The following is a 23,742-nucleotide window of genomic DNA, read 5'->3' on the forward strand; positions in this document are numbered from 1 at the left end:
ATCGTGCCACTGCACTCCATCCTGGGTGACAGAGTGAGAATCTGCCTCAAAAAAAAAAAAAAATATATATATGTATATATCTCTGTCCTTATATCTTAATCCTTGAGCCTCTGTAAGAAAACTGCTGTTATCCCACTTTCCTTTTCTTTCTTTTCTTTCTTTTTTTTTTTTTTTTGAGACCGAGTTTCCCTCTTGTTGCCCACGCTGGAGTGCAATGGCGCGATCTCGGCTCACTCCAACCTCTGCCTCCTGGGTTCAAGCGATTCTCCTGCCTCAGCCTCCTGAGTAGCTGGGATTACAGGCATGCGCCACCACGCCCAGCAGGTTTTTTTTTTTTTGTTTTTGTTTTTGTATTTTTAGTAGAGATAGGGTTTCACCATATTGGCCAGGCTGGTCTCAAACTCCTGACCTCAGGTGATCCACCTGCTTCGGTCTCCCAAGGTGCTGGGATTACACGTGTGAGCCACTGCACCTGGCCCCCACTTTTCTTTAAACAGATAAAAAACTCTGGCTCATAGAAGCGAAATAATTTGTCTTAGATCAGACCATGGTATAAATGTGATTCTACTCAGACTTCAGCGCCTGTACTTTTCCCATACCACACTATGATTTAGCCTCTAGGGAAGTCTCAGTTGAACATAATTAGATGAATTTGTAGTGAATTGGTATTTTTTTCCTCGTAGGAAAAGGTAGGTTGGTGTCAATTTTGTGAACAATATGGTGAGCAATGTGGGCATGCCATTTTCTAGCCTGTCGGAATCAATATTGTCCCTCATTTGAGTAGAATGTGCTTGTTTTTTTTTTTTTTTTTTTTTTTTTTTAAGACGGAGAATGAGAATTTGGGCTAGGCAGTTTGTCCAACATTTTGTCAGTCTCTTCAACGCTCACTATTCTGTTGATCAATGTAGCAGATGGTGGACTTTGGAACTTTTTATCAGAGAATGTGTGTTGAGAAATGTTCTACTTGGAAGGAACATTCCTTTGACTCATAAAAAAATTTTTCTCTTAAAGACCTCTTTGCTCCTTGTTGCCTTCAAATTACCCTGAATACTTCCTGCTGTGGGCACCGCATGAACTGTTCCCACAAAAGCCAGCCCTTTCCACTTAAAGTAGTGCAGCATTATATAAGGGGGAGAGCACAAGCTTTGGGAGCAGCCCAACCTGGATTCAAATCTATTACTTGTTAGCAATGTGCTAAGTAAGAGGGTGCTAATATTTATTGACTGCCTACTGTGTGCCAGACATTATTAAATAATTTATTTACTATCCTCATTAATTTCCACAACAACTTTCTTTGCTTTTTCACAGCAACCTTTTAAAAGGACTGTTACATTTTTTATAGGTCAAGATGCATGCGCAAAGAGGTTAAGTATCTAGCTCAAGTTCTCACTTCTTGTAAGTGGTAAAGTTTGATTTTGAACTGAGGTTTATCAAACTGCTTATGTATGTGGTATACCTTGAACAAATATGTTAATATTTCTGTTCTCAATTTCCTCATCTCTGAAACCGGAATACTACCACTTTGAAGGACTGATGAGGATTAAATTAGTGTACTTAAAATTTTCTGTCAGTATCTGTTTAAGTAGATACTCAAATAATACTAGTTTCTTCCCTACCTTTAGTAAATAATAATAACAGAAGAATGAAGCAATTTTCACCTCTGCCTTTATTAAAATGTTTTACATTTAACTTTGTATTTTGAAAAATTTTGAACTCAGAAAAGATGCAAGAAAAGTGCAATGAACTCCTATATATCCTTCGTCCAAATTCTCTGATTCTTAACATTTGGTTACATTTGCTTTATCTGTGTGTGTATACATATACATATATAGAATTTTACTGAAGTCTTTGAGAGTAAGTTGCAGAATCATGACCTTCTGTTCCTAAATATTTCAGCATATATTTCCTAAGAACAAGGACAGTCAATACAGTAACAGTGCATTTATCAAAATTAGTAATTTATCATTAATACAATAATCTAATATATAGTAGTTTATATTCTACTTTTCACCATCTGCTTAATAGTGTTCTTTTAAGTATTTTTCCTCCTGATCTGGATCACACACTGGATTTAGTTGTTATGTTTAGTCTCCTTTGCCACCTGTGCCTTTTGAGCCATTACTGCCACTACATTGGGTTGTACTAGAATTACTTCCTTAGATTATCTGTCTCTTCAGAGAGTGATGATCTCAAACCATCTTAAACATTGTGAGTAAAAGAGAAGAATATTTGTACTCTTCTGCCCTGGAGTGAAATCCCAACAAATACTTGAGTAACTGTGTATGTCAAGAGATTGTGCTGAGTGGTGGAGATCAGCAGGTCAGGAGATATACAGTCCTGGTTCTCAATGGGGCTTCCAGATGAGTAAGATTGTTATAGTGCAGTTCAGCAAGTCTTGCTGAGCTCACAAGAGAGACTGCTCCTGGAAGTGTGCTGGAAACTAGATACAATTCAGGGCTCCCAAAGGATGTTTAAAAACAATATTAATTACCTCATGACAGGGAGATTGAAAATTCAAGGTAATCATATTGTCAGCTTTTCATATCTTAAAGTCTGTTTTGAAATCGGGTTGAAAGTGAAAATCTAAGAGACTTTAACACTGTCTGATGTAGTAGTAATGAAACAATGCCTGTACTGCATCATTGCCACAATTGGTGGTAAAGTACCATTTCCTTTATTCAGGGTGATAGTTTCCTCATTGGAATTAAAAAAAAAAATCAGAAGGCAGTAGAAATCTCTATGGACCTTCCTGCAGTATTTACATTCCTTCATCTACAGATCTTTCTTTCACTTGTTTTTTGTCTTTGTTTTTTAAAGTGTCTGCTGAGGCTATGGTGCCTCTTAATTCACCAACTGAAACAACCAGAATTTCTAGTGCATTTGGTTATGCTTTCCTGTCCTGCAAGGCCTGATTTGGTTACAATATAATCTTTGTTCACATTTTTCAAGGTAAATTTTAGATACCCAGCCATAGTCCTCTTTATGGCAGAAACACAAGGCTGACGGACAACTTAATTGCCAACTGTAGATGTAGGAAGGGCTTCCAATCAAGAGAATGCTGAGTAGTTATTTTACAAGTCTAAAGGAGACTGAATGCGGAAGATGGATTTAAAATGGAAATGTGGTAGTAGTACATAAAGAAATTCTGTGCTAGAATTGTAGAGCATTCAGATACACCTAGGATTCTAGGTATGGGCCTCATAGTTCACCTAAGAAGGAGAGTGGACAGAGAGAGAGCAGGGCCTTGCCTTTCCTTCCCTCTACTGGTCCTGTCACACATAGCCACTCTATTTCTGCATATGATTTTATCTGAAAACATGCAGCTACTTAAAAGTTTGAAAACTAGTGTCTTAGTTGTATTTGTGAAATTGTACCAAGCCATGGTCTCTCAGGTTCCTTGCAGCTCTATATAAAGCCTCTGAGCTGCTTTCTTCACAGGTGTTTGCTGTCCATTGGTTGCATACTTTGGGAACATAGGTGCATGGTAACATTGGTGCATGGTAACATTAAGTTAGAGCATACTGTGAAGCAGATGATGTTGGAACTAATGGTTCATGTGAACTATTTGTACTATCACTACCAGTGCTGCAGAGAGACAATTCACTTTATTTATACTCTATTACAGTGTCTTCAAATGTTCATCTCAAATCAGGTACATTTTGATCAATGCTGTTATACCATTTTATCATAATTTAATTTGCAACAGTTTTTTGCCTTAGTGATACATAAGATGATGGTGCCTTTACAAGTAATAGCATCTTAATTTTGATGAAATATGCTATATTTAGCGCATAAGATGCCACACATATAAGGGTAAAACTCCTCATACATTCTTTCCTGCTTTTTTGCATCTATGAAGGTGGCAATAACTTCAATAAGCCAAACTGTGGCTAACAGTAATTAATATTGAGACATTAATGTTGAGACAGATGTCATGTATCTTTCTAGCTCTAGCCTCTAGCATAGTGCCTACCACTTAATAGGTGTTCAGTAAATGTTTCATTGAATGGTCTTTTAATATTAGTTTATGAGGCTAGACCATTAAAGTTTTAGTTGGGAGTAATTAGAAAAAAGAAAATAACTTACTTTTTTTTTTTTTTTTTTTTTAAATGGAGTCTCGCTCTGTTGCCCAGGCTGGAGTGCAGTGGCGCAGTCTCAACTCACTGCAACCTCTGCCTCTTGGGTTCAAGCGATTCTTCTGCCTCAGACTTCTGAGTAGCTGGGATTACAGGTGCGTGCCACCACACCCGGCTAATTTTTTGTATTTTTTTGGTGGAGACGGGGTTTCCCAGTATTAGCCAGGATGGTCTCAATCTCCTGACCTCGTGATCTGCCTGCGTCGGCCTCCCAAAGTGCTGGGATTACAGACATGAGCCACTGTGCCTGACCAAAAATGACTGACTTTATTCAAGAGAAAAATAATTTGTACAAGTAAGGAAAGTAATCATAGTATATTACTTAGATCACCTGTGTACAACATTTCTAGATGCATAGTAATGTAGATACTGAATACTGATCCTACCAAAATTGTAACTTTTAAAATATTTGTATATATTTAAGAGATACAAGTGCAGTTTTTTGTTTTTGTTTTTTGTTTTTTTGAGATGGAGTCTCGCTCTGTCGCCAGGCTAGAGTGCAATGGTGTGATCTCGGCTCACTGCAACCTCCACCTCCCGGGTTCAAAAGATTCTCCTGCCTCAGCCTCCCGAGTAGCTGGGACTACAGGCGTGTACCACCACACCCAGCTAATTTTTGTATTTTTAGTAGAGACGGGGTTTCATCATGTTGGCCAGGATGGTCTGGATCTCTTGACCTTGTGATCCACCCACCTCGGCCTCCCGAAGTGCTGAGATTGCAGGTGTGAGCCACCACGCCCAGCCACAAGTGCGGTTTTGTTACATGGACATAGTTTGTAGTAGTGGTGACTGTAGGCTTTTAGTATAACCATCACCTAAATAATGTACCTTGTACCCATTAACAAAATTATAATTATTATGAAGAGAAAAGGACAAGCTGTGTGCATGTGCTTTTGGGGAAGAGGGGCAGACACTAAGCTAAATACTCATTTTCTATGTTGAGAAGTCAGTTTGTAACCACATCGGTCTCCATTCCCACATTCCTCTTCTGTGTGCATGTCCGGTTCTGCTTTGTGATGCTGTTGTTTGGAGATGTGTAGTTTTTATGTAACATGGCCCAAAAATGTTAGGCCAAGATTTTATTTGTTAACTGGCCAAAAAAAAAAGTGATAAAGAGAAATTGTTTGTTTACTCGTATTTTTATATTATGTACCAACTTTGGATCTTAAACCCTCAGTAAAATGCAACTCCAGCAGACACTGTCCCACACCTAATACGGAGCTTCTGTTCTAGTCAGAGAGCTGAGAAAAGTATATAAATACCTATTAAATAGCCCAAAGAGGTGTGTGTGTGTGTGTGTGTGTGTGTGTGTATTTTTTAAAGCCAGTAGAGACCAGGCGCAGTGGCTCACGTCTGTAATCCCAGCACTTTGGGAGACTGAGGCAGGCAGATTGCTTGAGGCAGGCAGATTGCTTAAGTCCAGGAGTTCAGGACCAGCCTGGGCAACATGACAAAACCATGTCTCTAGGAAAAATCCAAAAATTAGCTCGTATGGTGGTGCGTGCCTGTAGTCTCAGCTACTCAGGGGGCTGAAGTGGGAGGATCACTCGAGCCCCGGAGGTTGAGGCTGCAGTGAGCTGAGATTGCACCAGCACACTCCAGCATGAGTGACCCTCTATCAAAAAAGAAAAAAGGAAAAAGTCACAAGAGAGTAATATAATAAGGAGAGGGGGAAAGATCCTATGTCCATAGAGAAAAGAATGGAAAAGCGATCAGTAAGCCAGACCGAAAGATGGGTGGGTTTTGGATAGGCTGGAATCCCTGGGTGATGAGGTGTCTTTGAGGAATGCACATTTACAGTTTGGCTGCAGAATGGGGTATAAGAAGATTAATTGTGGCTGGAAAAGAACATCGGTGAATACGGAGAATGGTGATGGCCCGGCAGAAGACTTGCTGGTGTGGCATGGCCTGTAGAGGCACTGTGGTAGAGTGGAAAGAGATAGTGTTCTGGCTCTGCTTATTAGCTGGGTGACCTTGGTCATGAAGTTCTGTGGCTCTTTGCTTTATATATCTATACAGTAGAGATAGGATGCTTCGCAGAATTAAGGTTATGATGAAGAGAGAAAGCCTAGGTGATACAGGCACACATGTATTTCACTCTCAATACAAAAAGAACAACAAAAACGTTGTTTTGTTTTGTAGAACAGAGCTTTTGAGCAAAAGAATGATGTCACTATTGCTTTGAAACAGTTGTTTCTGATAGATTGGGGGGTAGTGAAGGCCCTAGGGTAATTGCCCCATAACAAGAGTGGCTGTAAGAGTCCAGGTAATTCAGTCAAAGTCTGAACTAGACCAGTGCCTATAGGATTTGAAATAAGGAGCTGAATGGGGGAAGCATTGCAAACACGAAGTCAACGTGTTCAGAATGTTCTGAACAAGGGAAGTGGTATTGCTAGGGATAACAGTGGTTTCATAAATGGAAATAGGTTTGGCATTGCTGCTGCTTTTGATTATGGAGTAACATAAAATTGAGGTTTGAAATTTGAAGGTGCCCATTAGACACCCTGGTAAAGACATTCATAAAGTAGTTGGAAGTGTTGGTGCAGAACTAAGAGAGACTTTGAGTCAAGAGAAAGAGATTGTGGGGGTGAATTGGGGCCGTGGGAAAGGATAGATGAAAGAAGAGGACTGAATTCAGAGAATTGATGTGTTCACCTCTAGGAGATGAGGAAGAGAAGCCAGGGAAAACAGTAGATGTATAGGATGGATTTTTGTGGATGGCAAATGAGAATACATTTTAAAAGAAGAATCAGATCCACATATTTTTTTCTTTTCTTTTTTTTTTTTTTGAGACAGAGTTTCACTCTTGTTGCCCAGGCTGCAGTGCAATGCTGCGATCTCGGCTCACTGCAACCTCAGCCTCCCGGGTTCAGGCGATTCTCCTGCCTCAGCCTCCCGAGTTGCTGGGATTACAGGTGCACGCCACTACACCCGGCTAATTTTTGTATTTTTGGTAGAGAGGGGGTTTTGCCATGTGGGCCAGGCTGGCCTTGAACTCCTGACCTCAGGTGATCCAAACTGCTGGGATTACAACTGTGAGCCACCATGCCCAGCCAGATCAACGTTTTTAAATTCTGCAAAACTCAGGGTTGACAGGGATAAAGAAAGGTCACTGGGCCGGGTGTGGTGGCTCACGCATGTAATCCCAGCACTTTGGGAGGCCAAGGCAGGTGGATCACAAGGTCAGGAGATGGAGACCATCCTGGCTAACATGGTGAAACCCCGTTGCTACTAAAAATACAAAAAATTAGCCGGGCGTGGTGGCGGGTGCCTGTAGTCCCAGCTACTTGGGAGGCTGAGGCAGGAGAATGGCGTGAACCTGGGAGGTGGAGCTTGTGGTGAGCCGAGATTGTGCCACTGCACTCCAGCTGGGCGACAGAGCGAGACTCCATCTCAAAAAAAAAAAAAAACAAAAAACAAAAAAGCCACTGGATTTTGATATTTATTTATCACTGGATACCTGTGACAAAGCTTTGGTAGCATTCAGAGTGAGTAGGAGGCCGGGTGTGGTGGCTGACGCCTGTAATCCCAGCACTTTGGGAGGTAGAGAAGGATGGATCACCTGAGTTCAGGAGTTCAAGTCCAGCCTGGCCAACATGGCGAAACCCCGTCTCTACTAAAAATAGAAAAATTAGCCAAGTGTGGTGGCCCATGCCCTGTAATCCCAGCTACTCGGGAGGCTGAGGCAGGAGAATCTCTTGAACCTGGGAGGCAGAGGTTGCAGTTAGCCGAGATCGCGCCACTGCACTCCAGCCTGGGTGACAGAACGAGACTCCGTCTCAAAAGACAAAAACCAAAGTGAGTAGGAGCCAGATCACAAAGCCTTAAAATGTTGAAATGGCTGGAAAGGAGGTAGAGATGGTGAGACTCCCTGAAGGAAAGAGGAAGAGGAAGACAGAACATGTTTCAGTGCATTCAGCAGGATTTCTCGATGCCAGCACTACCGAGTTTGGGCCTGATAATTCTTTGTTGTAGGGAGCAGTCCTGTGCGTTGTAGAATCCCCTCCTACTCCTGAGTTGTGACAACCAAAGATGTCTCCAGATATTGTCAAATGTCCCCTGGGGGCCATATTCCTGGGGTGAGAACTGATCGACAGGGTTGAATAAGGATTCCTACCGCTGGAGTGGGGAAGGAGCTAGTCCAGAAGTGGGTGGAAAACCGCAGGCAGCCAGGGGATGATTTACTGAAGCAGGCACCCAAGGAGGACAGGAAGAAACAGAGCAAAACCTCGTTCTATAAGAGATATCCTGAAGTTGGAGAGGGTGGGGAAATGCATTGTTGTTTTTTTTTTTTTTTTTTGTAATGACAGTTGTTTTGGCTTACATTAGATGGCCTCAAGCTTATCACTGAGAAAGGAGAAGAGGTCTTTTGAGAATGAAGTAGGCAGGGTTAATGTTTGGCATTAGAGGAAATTATATAAACTTTAATCCCAGTGGGGGAAGATTAGTGTACAGGTGAGTAAAAGGATTACTGAGCAGCAATGAGGCCTGGCTGAATGGACCTTTTGAAGCAATTATTAAAAAGATTGGTAAAATGTATATCTCAACCACGCTGATACTTTTTATATTTGTGCGTTTTACAGACTAGACTTATGTACATTTTTTTTATTTTTTATTTTGCTTATTTCACAGGACTTTGTAGATTTCAATGTTATTGAACTTTTATTTCGGTTATTTTTAATGGCTACATAATAGTCTATAGATCTGTTCTTTAATTTACCAGTCAGCGCTTCAGTTACTAACTGGTTAGATTGCTTCCAGTTTTTAATGAAGTTGTGCCAAAAGTTGCAGTAAACATTCTTATGCATAGAGTTTTGCCAGATTTTACTAGTGGACCCAGTAAAGGTTTTATATGGTGGTAACACAGAGCAGGAAATGTATTTTCTGAAATGTCACATTAATGAGGCCACCCTTGATCCACCACATTTAAAATTGCAACCTTCATTCCTGCTTTAATCTCTGTAGCACTTGCTATCTTCTAGGTGTTTTACTTATTTATCTTGATTGCTGTTGTCTCCCTTGTTCGACAGAACAGGAATTTTGGTTTGCTTCACCGGTATCTTAAATAGTGCCTGGCACATACATACTTGCTGAATGAATGGATGATGGGACTTACCCAGACCTGTAGGCGAAATGAGTTTGGAAGAGTGTCAGTAGCAACAGATATTCATGGAAGCCAGTGGAAAAATACTTGCAATGACTGAACTTTAGTATCTAGAGGGACGAGGAAGCAACAAAAGTCCCCAGGGACATGAATTGGGAGGTTGAAGGGTTAGTACCTGGAGGTAATTGTGACAACAAAAGCACATTCCTCTGGAAGGTGAGAGTGGGAGAGGTAGAAGGTAAGTAGGCTGTGGTTAGAGAAAGGGATTTCCCAAGGTTTAGATATTAGAAATGGAACAGTTTGAGAATTAAATTCTCAAGTTTAATTTTGAAAAGGTTGGTAGAATACTCCATTTCGTGGAAAATGGACTGTATCACTTTTTAATTGCTCCTGCCTTGGCAAACAGTGTCCTCTAATCTTGTTATATTTGGGTCATGCTCAGTGGTGGTATATAAAGCAGGTTTTGTTTTCAGAGATCTTTTTTGTTGGAATATGGCTGTATGTGATAATCTGATTAAGCAGATATGCCACTAATGTCTGCCACACAATAAGGCATGTTAGTGACTATGTCAGTGTAGGCTTGAAAGCTACATTGATAGAGAAGTTGTCTCCCTGCTATTTCTTGAGTCATTTCTTTGAACTGTCGAGAGTATTTTACAAGTGCTTTTCTGTTTGAGGTCATTTCACTCAGAGTATAGCAACTTAGTAAAATATGTAAAACATGTAGTATAGCATATGCCATTCTTATTTTAAGCTGCTTTTGGGGAGCCACTCTTGGGTATGGAAGTTGTAATAGTAGTTTTTGGAGTACACTTAATTATTATTACCCTCAGCCAGTACATGATTTTCCATTGCCTTATAGGTTTTCCACTGTAGCATTAAAAAAAATTTTTTTTATTATTATTATACTTTAATTTCTGGGATGCATGTGTAGAACATGCAGGTTTATTACATAGGTATACATGTGCCATGGTGGTTTGCTGCACCCATCAACCCGTCATCTACGTTAGGTATTTCTCCTAATGCTCTCCCTCCCCTAGCCCCCAACCCCCTGACCGACCCCGGTGTGTGATGTTCCCCTTCCTGTGTCCATGTGTTCTTATTGTTCAACTCTCACTTATGAGTGAGAACATGTGGTGTTTGGTTTTCTGTTCCTGTGTTAGTTTGCTGAGAATGATGGTTTCCAGCTTCATCCATTTCCCTGCAAAGGACATGAACTCATCCTTTTTTATGGCTGCTACTGTAGCATATTTTTAGCTTTAAAATTCCAATTAGTCTCAGGTGAATTGTTAATGACAGACAGGTGTGACTTAGTAGAAAAAACTGGAGAGACAGTTGAAGTAATCTTTCTCATATTTTTCAGTGGCTAGATAGCATGTCTGTAATTTCTTAATTCTTTAGTTTCTTCTATTTCAAACATGATAGTGATCTCAAATATAACCTTCCTCCCAGAATCTCAGGGATACTTTACCAATCTATTGTTTGCTTCGGTGGGATTATAATAACTGTGATACAGGTTGGGAGGCCAAGGTGGGTGGATCACCTGAGGTCAGGAGTTTGAGATCAGCCTGGCCAATGTGGCAAAACCCCCGTCTCTACTAAAAATACAAAAAAATTAGCTGGGCGTGGTGGGACGCGCCTGTAAATCGCAGCTACTCAGGAGGCTGAGGCAGGAGAATCGCATGAACCTGGGAGTTAGAGGTTGCATTGAGCCAAGATCGCACCACCGCACTCCAGCCTGGGCGACAGAGCGGGACTGTGTCTCAAAAATAAATAAATAAATAAATAAATAAATAAATAAATAAATAAATAAATAAGATATGATATGGGATATTCAAAGGTGTTAATGTTGTAAGGAAAGGAAAAATAACATTTCAGATAAGGAGGAAAGGGTTGATGGAAAGCATAATCTGTTATTGTGCCTGATCTTTGAGCTGCTAGGCACCTTATCAGAATGCTGTTTGAGGAGTGTTTTCATTATGTTTAAAGCTTTCAGAGAAAGTAGGATTTTCTGATACAAGTAGAAAAATAGAAAAAAGTAGAAATGTTTTTTCTACTTTTAAGAAGGGAAGGCTTACTAGGAATTATTTTTAAACGAATGAAAGAGTAGAAGGAGGAAGAATAGGCAGTATCCGTGTGTGATTTCTCTGTGTCAGACACCATAGATGTAGTTTTTTATGCACATTTTCTCTAATTCTCAAAACAGTGCTTAGATTATAATATCTGTGTTTGCATATTATGAAATTAAGACTCAGAAAAGTTAAGAAATTTGTCTAGCATCATATAGTTAGGAAATAAAATTTTGTACCCAGAAATCTCTAACTCTGTATACCACACTGTGTATCAAACTAATGAGAAAGAATAGTGACACCAACGGTTAGGGCTTCAGACATTTACATTTGTGCTGAATGTAGAAGAGGGTGCTTAACACTTGAAATGCGTGCTCAAGTACAATAGTTAATAATATGAGATTGTGTGGGGTATGATTGTGTGCCTCATCCCTGTTTATTGTATGCCCCCAAGATTCTTTCATCTGCTGCAAAAAAGCACAGCGCAGATTATGTGTGGTATCACAGCAGGCATTACGGGCATGGGTATGCCTTCTGGATGCAAGGGTGGAATTGGAGGTGCTGTAGCCTTTAGAGGAGAAACCCACTTGCCTTGTTCAAATCAGTTGGCGTATAATGGTGGAAAGTTGTTGTATTTGTTTATAATGATATGAGTTGAGCAAACTTGCTTGTTTTTTAAATTTTACGAATTTTGACTTTAAGTTCTTGGAACCAAGTGCTTTATTCCAAATAGGATATGATAATTATATTGACAAGTGTTGAACAATATGTCATTGTAACAGTTTTTCTTTGTGTAACTGACTTCAATAATCTTGAGGGTGTTTTCTGCACTTATTGTTAGAAAAGTTGGAGTGCCCTTGTAAGGGTTGGAGTGAGTGGTTCTTCTCTTGCCATTATAATTGACTGTAGTTAGCATATGGTCTAATTTATTTTAAGAGCACCTCTTAATAAGCCTTGATTTTGTTGAAAATCAGGCTAAAACCATCTTCCTTGCACTTCCTCATTACTTGGTTGTTAGCATAATATTAACTATTATTAGATCCCAGACATCTCTTTATCTTGATCTAAAGAACATTGTTAGGGCTAGGAGTCCTGCAGTTTTCATTTAACCCATTTGTGATCTCTTGTGAGGAGGATGGAGCTATTGGTTATACGCCTCAATCATTTGGGAGGTATATATACTAATTTTTGCTGTTGAACCTCAAAGAACAATCAGGTTAGAAATACAAAGTAAGACTTAGAACGTTAAGCCTATGCCTGGGAGGCAGAATATATATATATTAACCAGAGATGCTTGCGTGTAGGGAGAATGCTGGAGAACCAGACTCCTGGAGCAGTTTATCCTATGAAATACCATATGGAGACTGTTCTGTGAGGCATCATCGAGAGTTGGACATCTATACATTAACCTCTGAGTCTGATTCACATCATGAACACCCATTTCCTGGAGACAGTTGCACTGGACCCATTTTTAAACTTATGAACATCCAACAGCAACTAATGGTAAGTCAGAAAGCTTTTATTTTTAAGTATGTGCATGTGCATGTGTGTGTTTTGTATGTGTGTGTCCCCACCCTCCTCCAATGAACCTTGATATAATTAGAACATAAAAATACTTTCCTGGTGGGAGGCCGAGATGGGCGGATCACGAGGTCAGGAGATCGAGACCATCCTGGCTAACATGGTGAAACCCTGTCTCTACTAAAAATACAAAAAATTGGCCGGCCTGGTGGCGGGCGCCTGTAGTCCCAGCTACTCGGAAGGCTGAGGCAGGAGAATGGCGTGAACCCAGGAGGCGGAGCTTGCAGTGAGCCGAGATCACGCCATTGCACTCCAGCCTGGGCAACAGAGCGAGACTCCGTCTCAAAAAAAAAAAAACTTTCCTGGCCAGGCACAGTGGCTCATGCCTGTAATCCCAGCACTTTGGAAGGCCAACACAGGTGGATCACTTGAGCTCAGGAGTTTGAGACCAGCCTGGGCAACATGGAGAAACTCTGGCTGTACAGAAGTTAGCTGGGCATGTGGCGTACGCCTATAGTCCCAGCTACTTGGGGGTCTGAGGCAGGCAGATCATGTGAGCCTGGGAGGCAGAGGTTGCAGTGAGCCGAGATGACACCACTGCACTCCTGCCTGGGTGACAGAGCAAGACCTTGTCTCAAAAACAGAAAAAGAAAGACTTTCCCCAAAGATTCTGAGACCTGTAAAGCAGTATTAGCAGTATTAAATGTTACCACTTACAGATCAGAGCTAGCATTAAGGTTGTAGCCGTAGGGGGACTGAGAGGTTTTTTTCATTGGTTTTGGGAATAATGAAAGACATACATTTCAGGTACAGAAATATGCAAGAGCTAGAACTAAATTTTCCTGGCATAAAAGGATATTTGTCTGTGTTTGGCTTAACTTTACAGAATGAAAGAACCAACAGTTTCTGAGATTGTTGCCAAAGAACAAGAACCAAATTTAATCAGGAGTATTTTTACAACTATTTTAGTGGCGATGATATGTACCATTTAAATATAGGGTTACTATATTTAAATCAATAGTTGTATGGTACAAAGATAACTAAAAAAAACAGAAAAGATTTTATAATCCACTCAAGCCTTCAAGATAAAGTTGTTGCCAGACATAAAAACATTACAGACTCCCTGTTAGCATTTATTACGAATAACATAAACGTCATATGTGTACATCTCTCTTGGCCATAACATCTGAAAGGCTGTGTTTAGGTAATTTTTCCACCCAGTTTATTTCAGAGCTGATTTGATTTGGAAACCACTTGACAGTAATTTCATTTAAGGTCAGCTCAATGCCAGAGGCTTCTTTGGGAGCATGCATTATTTGAGACCAGCAAGCCAAGAAATTCCATAGGGTTATGTGATGCTCCCACTTTTGTGTTTTAGAATTGTGTTTGTTCCAGAGCAAGTGACATTTCATTTTCCTCTGAGTGGACTTCTAGGCAATCAGGTTTTTCCTTAGAGCTCTTTTTACTAGGTGAATGGTAGTCCACTTGAAAATATAGTTTTGCAGGTGCCAAAGCTACCTGCCAAGATATGGAAATGGTTGGCAGGCAAATACGAGAAATTAAAACTGTGGGAACATACATGTGCTACTTTCTTTAGGCAACACTACTTGTTTCTCCAGATTTCTGTTTTATAATGTTTACCATTTATTAAATTTAGTGACTTCATTTCCTGATTTTTAGGAGACTGTCGTACTCTCAGCAGGACTGGAAATAAGCTAATTTTGAATACTCTTAAGGAGCCTAACACAGAAGCTTTTAGTGAAAGTCCATTTTGCTTGTACACTCTACTAGAAAGACTTTAACAAGCATGACACATTTTACACTTGTACGTATAAACTTTTACAATAGGCTCAGTAGGTAGATAGGAATGGTCTGATGATGGAACCCTGTAAGTGCCCAATATATTCACTGAGTGAGTAGGTGAATGAGAGGATGGATGGCAGTAGGTATGCATATTATTGCAGTAGATAGGTAATGAATGGCGAGCAAATCAGATGTTTGGAAAAATAGATTTTAGGTGTTGAGAAAATATTTTTATAAGAATTTTTGAAATTTTGATATAAAGGTAAAATCACTAAAGATCCCCTGTATTTGTTTTTCTCCATTTTAAACCTTGCTGCATGCACATGGGATTTTTGCATATTTATAAACTTAGATTAATAATTTTTTTCTAATTGCAATATGGCCCTCATAATTAATAATGGCTAGTATTTCTTCCATCAGTTTTATGAACCTTGATTTTCTTAATCATTCCCATGCCGTTGGTTATATCTGTTTATATTTTTTAAATAAAGTTGCAAAATCCATTTTTGAGATTACATATAGTATCCATAATATACTCTGACAGTATATAGGTATATGTTCTCATTTATTTTATATTTAATATGTTCTGATTTTATCAAAAGGTGAAAGAATATCTGCCATGCCACTGTTCCTGAAATTATGACCCCATAACTTGATGGTTAAGTTAGATTTGTTGGAACATATTTTGGGGATTAAAGGACACTGAACTCCTCAGTAAGTATTTAGGGCACAGGCGCATTGGCTGCACCTTGTAATGGAAAAGAGCTAGGATTTGTTTTTACTTGTATATATGAGGCAGGGTGTAAGTTGGCTCTGCCCCTCTGAAGACAATGAAAAATATAGGTGGGACACAGTGGCTTACGCCCTATAATCCCAGCACTTTGGGAGACCAAGGTGGGAGGATCCCATAGGCTCAGGAGTTGGAGAACAGCCTGGGCAACATAGTGAGATCCCGTCTCTACAAAAAATAAAACAATTAGGTGCAATGGTGCGCACCTGTAGTCCTAGCTACTCAAGAGGCTGAGGCGGCAGGATCACATGAGCCCAGGAGTTCAAGGCTGCAGTGAGCTGTGATCACACCACTGCACTTCAGCCTGGCCTCAGAATGAGAGAGCCCACCTTAATGTTAGCAGCTCATTTGAAGATATTCACTGAGCTGTTTAAAAATCAGGTTTTTGAGACTCTTTTATTTTTATTTTTTTTAAGACAGAGTTTCGCTCTTGTTGCCCAGGCTGGAGTGCAATGGTGCTGTCTCGGCTCACTGCAACCTCCGCCTCCCAGGTACAAGCAATTCTCCTGCCTCAGCCTCCCAAGTAGCTGAGATTACAGGCATGCACCACCACGCCCGGCTAATTTTGTATTTTTAGTAGAGACAGGGTTTCTCCATGTTGAGGCTGGTCTCGAACTCCTGACCTCAGGTGATCTGCCTGCCTCAGCCTCCCAAAGTGCTGGGATTACAGGCATGAGCCACCATGCCCGGCGAGACTCAGTTTTAATCTACTTCCTAAAATAAGTTCAAAATTTAGAAAATAGATATTTCATATATCCTAATCTATTTTGAACATCCCAGTATATAGGCAGATATGAAAGGAAAGTAATATCAGAAATAAGAGGAAATGTATTTGTATTCTTTTAGATTCGCTTATCATGTGACCTTAGAAGGGCTAGAATAGAAGTGAGTTCTGTCCAACAGAATTTTTGCTCAGAGGTGTCAGTGACATCTTCTCCTACAGGCAGTTTTTTAAAAGTGTATTTCATTTCCTCCTAGAAAACAAACCTCAAGCAGATGGACAATCTTATGCCCTTAATGATGACGGCACAGGATCCTTCCAGTGCCCCAGAGACAGATGGCCAGTTTCTTCCCTGTGCACCGGAGCCCACGGACCCTCAGCGACTTTCTTCTTCTGAAGAGACTGAGAGCACTCAGTGCTGCCCAGGGAGCCCTGTTGCACAGACTGAAAGTCCCTGTGATTTGTCAAGCATAGTTGAGGAGGAGAATACAGACCGTTCCTGTAGGAAGAAAAATAAAGGCGTGGAAAGAAAAGGGGAAGAGGTGGAGCCAGCACCTATTGTGGACTCTGGAACTGTATCTGATCAAGACGGCTGCCTTCAGAGCTTGCCTGATTGTGGAGTAAAGGGCACGGAAGGCCTTTCGTCCTGTGGAAACAGAGATGAAGAAACTGGAACAAAATCTTCTGCAATGCCCACAGACCGGGAGTCCCTGAGCAGTGGAGATGCTGTGCTTCAGAGAGACTTGGTCATGGAGCCAGGCACAGCCCAGTATTCCTCTGGAGGTGAACTGGGAGGCATTTCAACAACAAATGTCAGTACCCCAGACACTGCAGGGGAAATGGAACATGGGCTGATGAACCCAGATGCCACTGTTCGGAAGAATGTGCTTCAGGGAGGGGAAAGTACAAAGGAAAGATTTGAGAACTCTAATATTGGCACAGCTGGAGCCTCTGACGTGCACGTCACAAATAAGCCTGTGGATAAAGTCAGTGTTCCAAACTGTGCCCCTGCCGCCAGTTCCCTGGATGGTAACAAACCTGCTGAGTCTTCACTTGCATTTAGTAATGAAGAAACCTCCACTGAAAAAACAGCAGAAACGGAAACTTCACGAAGTCGTGAGGAGAGTGCTGATGCTCCAGTAGATCAGAATTCTGTGGTGATTCCAGCTGCTGCAAAAGACAAGATTTCAGATGGATTAGAACCTTATACTCTCTTAGCAGCAGGCATAGGTGAGGCAATGTCACTCTCAGATTTAGCCCTTCTTGGGCTGGAAGAAGATGTAATGCCACACCAGAACTCAGAAACAAATTCATCTCATGCTCAAAGCCAAAAGGGCAAATCCTCACCCATTTGTTCTACAACTGGAGACAATAAACTTTGTGCAGACTGTGCATGTCAACAGAACACAGTGACTTCTAGTGGCGACTTGGTTGCAAAACTGTGTGGTAACATAGTTAGCGAGCCCGAAAGCACCACAGCAAGGCAACCCAGCTCACAAGATCCACCCAATGCCTCCCACTGTGAAGACCCACAGGCTCATACAGTCGCCTCTGACCCTGTAAGGGATACCCAGGAACATGTGGATTTTTGTCCTTTCAAAGTGGTGGATAACAAAGGCCAACGAAAAGATGTGAAACTAGATAAACCTTTAACAAATATGCTTGAGGTGGTTTCACGTCCACATCCAGTTGTCCCTAAAATGGAGAAAGAACTGGTGCCAGACCAGGCAGTAATATCAGACAGTACTTTCTCTCTGGCAAACAGTCCAGGCAGTGAATCAGTAACCAAGGATGACGCACTTTCTTTTGTCCCCTCCCAGAAAGAAAAGGGAACAGCAACTCCTGAACTACATACGGCTACAGATTGTAGAGATGGCCCAGATGGAGATTCGAATGAGCCTGATACGCTGCCACTAGAAGACAGGGCAGCAGGCCTGTCCACATCCTCCACTGCTGCAGAGCTTCAGCACGGGATGGGGAATACCAGTCTCACAGGACTTGGCGGAGAGCATGAGGGTCCCGCCCCTCCAGCAACCCCAGAAGCTCTGAATATCGAGGGGAACACTGACTCTTCCCTGCAAAGTGTGGGTAAGGCCACTTTGGCTTTAGATTCAGTTTTGACGGAAGAAGGAAAACTTCTGGTGGTTTCAGAAAGCTCTGCAGCTCAGGAACAAGATAAGGATAAAGCAGTGACCTGTTCCTCTATTAAGGAAAATGCTCTCTCTTCAGGAACATTGCAGGAAGAGCAGAGAACACCACCTCGTGGACAAGATACTCTACAATTTCATGAAAAATCAATCTCAGCTGACTGTACCAAGGACAAAGCACTTCAGCTAAGTAATTCACCGGGTGCATCCTCTACCTTTCTTAAGGCAGAAACTGAACGTAACAAGGAAGTGGCCCCACAAGTCTCACTGCTGACTCAAGGTGGAGCTGCCCAGAGCCTGGTGCCACCAGGAGCAAGTCTGGCCACAGAGTCAAGGCAGGAAGCCTTGGGGGCAGAGCACAACAGCTCCGCTCTGTTGCCATGTCTGTTGCCAGATGGGTCTGATGGGTCCGATGCTCTTAATTGCAGTCAGCCTTCTCCTCTGGATGTTGGAGTGAAGAACACTCAATCCCAGGGAAAAACTAGTGCCTGTGAGGTGAGTGGAAATGTGACGGTGGATGTTATAGGGGTTAATGCTCTACAAGGTACGGCTGAGCCCAGAAGAGAGAATATATCACACAACACCCAAGACATCCTGATTCCAAACGTCTTGTTGAGCCAAGAGAAGAATGCCATCCTAGGTTTGCCAGTAGCTTTACAGGATAAAGCTGTGACTGACCCACAGGGAGTTGGAACCCCAGAGATGATACCTCTTGATTGGGAGAAAGGGAAGCTGGAGGGAGCAGACCACAGCTGTACCATGGGCGACGCTGAGGAAGCCCAAATAGACGATGAAGCACATCCTGTCCTACTGCAGCCTGTTCCCAAGGAGCTCCCCACAGACATGGAGCTCTCAGCCCATGATGATGGGGCCCCAGCTGGTGTGAGGGAAGTCATGCGAGCCCCGCCCTCAGGCAGGGAAAGGAGCACTCCCTCTCTACCTTGCACGGTCTCTGCCGAGGACGCACCTCTGCCTAAGGGAGCAGACTTGATAGAGGAGGCTGCCAGCCGTATAGTGGATGCTGTCATCGAACAAGTCAAGGCCGCTGGAGCACTGCTTACTGAGGGGGAGGCCTGTCACATGTCACTGTCCAGCCCTGAATTGGGTCCTCTCACTAAAGGACTAGGGAATGCTTTTACAGAAAAAGTGAGTACTTTCCCACCTGGGGAGAGCCTACCAATGGGCAGTACTCCTGAGGAAGCCACGGGGAGCCTTGCAGGATGTTTTGCTGGAAGGGAGGAGCCAGAGAAGATTATTTTACCTGTCCAGGGGCCTGAGCCAGCAGCAGGTAAGCAAAACATAATACAAAATTAACAGTCTGAGAGGCAGATTCCCTTCAGAGTCACTGTGGTGTCCTGGTAAAAATATAGGCATCTTTGTTGTTTTGAGGTCTTGCACTCATTGGGTAGGTAGCCAAGTTAATAGTCACCACCATCAGGAGAGGCGCGTCATCTCAGGGTTGGACAGATTTTGCTTCCTGTATTGTAGACTTACTGCTTGGTTGCTTAAGCTTATAAACACTCCTGTCTCATTCTGGAGTGGTTGCAACTTTGCAAACTTAGAAAACAATGCCTAGATCACAGGTACTCTAAAGTGATGAAAGAATTTAGCAGATGTTTTTATTCACATGGCTTAATCCTTTTCTCTAGTACCATAGAAAACAGTGCCAAAAAGCTGTGTTTTATCTACAAGCCTGAAACTCCCTTCCTCCCCTATCATCCTAGTCTGTATTCTGAGCAAATTTAGAGTCAGAGTGGTTTCATGAACAGCTCTAAGTATTGTTCTGAGCTGACTTCCCAACATCCAAAATGGTGGTATTAGGTCATTGGTGTTTTTTTTGTTGTTGTTGTTTTTGTTTCTTTTGGGCTAGGGGTGTTGTTGACGGGGAACTCCTTCCTGTTCCTGCTTGGGGAGTGGACCTCTAGTTCCATTGCCTGTTGCTTTTGGGCAGCAGTCTGGGAATTCAAGACCCTGCATAGTGCAGGGGATAGGATGCAGGATTTCCGCCCAAGCCCAGTCTGCTGAGCTGCTGTCACAGGGCAGACCTTGTGTCTGCTTTATCTTGGTGAAGCAGCTGCACTGAGCAGATTGCTCACACAGCAGCCTGTTCCATCTGTGGGTAACCATGTTCCGAGGCAGCAAAGAGAAACCACTATTGCTCCGTGGAAATAAACTATCTGAATAAAACTTCTTAACGGGGGTTGAGGCTGAAGCTGAAACGGGAGTCGGACACGATCTTGGCTCCTGAAGTCTTTAAAGGTCAGTTTGATGCACACTTCTATACCACCACCTGTTACCAGCTGTAGACAGAAGACCTATCTCCATGCTTGCCCCTAGGCTTTTGTAGGTAAGAAGCAGCCTGTTTTGTCTTTATTGTTTATTTTTGCTGTTCTTTTCAGTTTTTGAAAATCCCTTTACACGTATGTATTAAGAATGTGGGGGAGGGTTATGGAGAGAAATGAATCAATGGAGCAAAAGAAGTTGCTTTGGAAGAAGCGCAATTTAAATACAGTGGTTATTTTCCCTGGTAAAGGGCTTTTAGCCGTTTCTAATCTTTTTCCTCCCCAGTTGAGGGATTTAAGGAATCCGAGGTAGAATTTTTGATGACTTTAGCTTTTTAGTTTTATTAATGTTTTGGATTGTTAGTGATAGATACTTGCTGGCTGTTGTCTCAGGATTTAAATGAGGTCTCTAATTTTTAAAAAAAGCCACAACAACAAGTCTATTTTGGGGGCCCTGGCAGGTTGGCATTTCAGAAGAATGGGAGTGGCTGTAAGCTGATGCCTGGTGATGTTCTTTTCATTTCGGTGCTGCGTCCTTGGCCACATGGGCCGGAATTATTTCTCTTTCTGGCTCAGTGGTCAGAATTTAACTCAAGCAAGTGTGAACTCTGTGGGGATTGTGTCTGTAGTATCCTATGAGAAAAAGTAAAAACCAGGGAGAATTTCAGACTTTGATTTTTATTAGCACGTATAGTAAAGATGGTGAGAAATGACGGATGTTTAGGATTTTGAGGTTTTGAGAAGGAAGAAAAATGTATGGACTTTCAGCAGTATATATGGGCTTGAGGTTGGTAAATTTTGTGTAGGTGAGTTACTTGTCCTGTTACCAAAAGGAGTCATACTCATGGTCTCAAACTGCAGAGGAACTCAGTATTCATGGTCTCAGACTACAGAGAAAGTAGCCAGTCATGAAGAAATTGGTGCTTTCTTCAGAAAATGGCCAGGATTGGGAAAATCCCTGGTCACATTGCTTTAGAGAAAAAGCACCTGAGTGTGATCTCAGAGCCAAAGGGTATTTTCTATCAAGTTTACATTCTACTCATAGATTTAATCATACTGTTTTGTGAGTGAGAAGACATAGGTTTAACTGCTGATTTGGAAGGAGCCAGTTTGAAAGAAGGGGATGTGGCCCTTGACCCACCAAAAGCGTTGACCACAGTGCTTAGGAAATCAGTGGTGCATGACTGAGCCACGCCAGTCCTGCAGAGGCTGCCGACACCCGTCAAGTGTCAGTAATCACTGTTTTCTAGTGTGACTGGTTGCTGTGCCAAGATGCATCTTTTCAAAGTTGATAGGTATAGGAAAGGAAGGAGGTACCAAAAATCACATCCCCAGAGGAAAGCAACCCTCTTTCCCCCCAGAAATTACTCTGACTCACTTAGAGATGTTTTGATCAAGGGATAGTTCTAAGGGGATTGCTTAGTCAGATTTTAACTTTAATAACATTTTATGAAATTTAACACAGATTTTGGTTCTTTGGGCAAGGAAACTTGTTTACCCATTTTTAAACTGCTGGTAAGATTATATAATTATAAGGTCAAAGAAGGAAGAGAAGAGGTTCATCTATAGAAATTAACTCTTACAAATTTAAGGTAGACTTTTGTACATGTCATGTGCTCCTAGAATAAAATCTTAATATAATTTATTCTTTGGTGAAAGAAACTTCTATGCTCTTTAGTGTGGGGAGCATTTTTCTCGCCAGAGTAGTGGCATCACTAGGTTAATAACCACAGATACATTTCCACATGAAATCGAGATGACAGTTCCATTTGCATTTGGATTATTAAGGTGAATTTTGACTGTTCAATCATGAGTCCCCTTTAAAGAAGTGTCAGAAGCCTAAATTTGCCTCAGACATCATTTATCATTTCCTTCCTGTATTTGCTTGACCATGTGGTGGTCAAGTAACAAAAACCACCACTGTTTTTGGTCTGTCAACATGGCCAGCAAGAAGACAACTATGTAATTCTTCAGAAAACATGCGCAGAAACGTTTCTCTTAAGAAAGGGATAGCTAGTCTGTGATTAGGTTTCAGTTTTGGAAGAAATAAGGGTTAAAAATAAGAAGTAACTGCTGAGTAGTTCATTCTTACTGGTTACAGTGATGGTTGGATCAAAGTGTGTTGTATGTTAGTGAAAGTCATACTTGTCCCAGAGGCTTTTTCTCATTCTCAGTGGCTTTTTCCTTTTTGTTTTGTACAAATCCTTGCTTTTTTGATGATGGCCAAGATGGACTACCTAGCTTCAGCTATTAATCTGTTCCCCTGAAGCTTATGAATTTAGTTTTCCATATGCAAGTTGGTGCTACACTCAGATTTGTCATAAAAAGTCAATAGTGAAATGGATGTTCAAAAGACGTTGAATTGGATCCTCGCTTAGTTCCAAGCGCCTACAAAGGCTAGGGAAAACCAGTAACCATGTGATAAAGGAATAGCTTAGCATAGGGTCAGAAATGACACTAGCCGCTGACAACAAAAGAATACTTTTCCGTTATAATGCAAAAGAAAAACAAAACACATGAAACCTGGAGCATGTTGTATGAATAGTAAGGCACAGGAATCAGTTTTTAAAAATGTACTCTGTAACCCCCCTGCACTTTCAGAAATGCCAGACGTGAAAGCTGAAGATGAAGTGGATTTTAGAGCAAGTTCAATTTCTGAAGAAGTGGCTGTAGGGAGCATAGCTGCTACACTGAAGATGAAGCAAGGCCCAATGACCCAGGCGGTAAGTGGCATCAGTAAGTCTGTAAGGGCACAAAATGTGTTTATCCTGTTCTGCTGTGTCTTATTTATGGCTTTGTCTTTTATTTGAGGGTAAGTGGGCAAAATAGTATTTTCCCCCTTCCCTTTTGTGCTGTTATATAAACGTGTATACGTTGCTGCAGTTAAGCTTTCATAAATGGTATATACCATACAGCAAAGTTTTGGAATGGGCTGTTAACATGAGTTCTTGCAGATTATACTGAAAAACATTTTCCCCTTGAGCACAAGGCTTTAAGATTTGTCAGTAAGCTTAAATTGTCACAAAATCTGAGCTATCACAAAAGGGGATCTATAGACCTTTTCTTTCTTTTTTTCTTTCCTTCTTTTTCTTTTTTTTTTTTTGAGGTGGAGTTTTGCTCTTGTCACCGAGGCTGGAGTGCAGTGGTGTGATTTCAGCTCACGGCAACC

General features: G+C 41.6%; 1 protein-coding gene across 22 annotated transcripts in view; it reads left to right on the forward strand.

Moving 5' to 3' along the window:
* AKAP13 (A-kinase anchoring protein 13) overlaps positions 1-23,742 on the forward strand; it is a 360,797-nt gene that overhangs the window by 174,392 nt on the left and 162,663 nt on the right. For all 22 annotated transcript variants that reach the window (XM_055362877.2, XM_031002130.3, XM_055362887.2 and 19 more), the window contains exons 6-8: positions 12,614-12,812; positions 16,402-19,579; positions 23,175-23,296. In XM_055362877.2, the coding sequence (XP_055218852.2) occupies positions 12,614-12,812; positions 16,402-19,579; positions 23,175-23,296 (3,499 nt within the window). The remainder of the gene's footprint in view (positions 1-12,613; positions 12,813-16,401; positions 19,580-23,174; positions 23,297-23,742) is intronic.

The sequence above is a fragment of the Gorilla gorilla genome, chromosome 16 (assembly GCF_029281585.2).
Source record: "Gorilla gorilla gorilla isolate KB3781 chromosome 16, NHGRI_mGorGor1-v2.1_pri, whole genome shotgun sequence".
Lineage (NCBI taxonomy): Eukaryota > Metazoa > Chordata > Mammalia > Primates > Hominidae > Gorilla > Gorilla gorilla.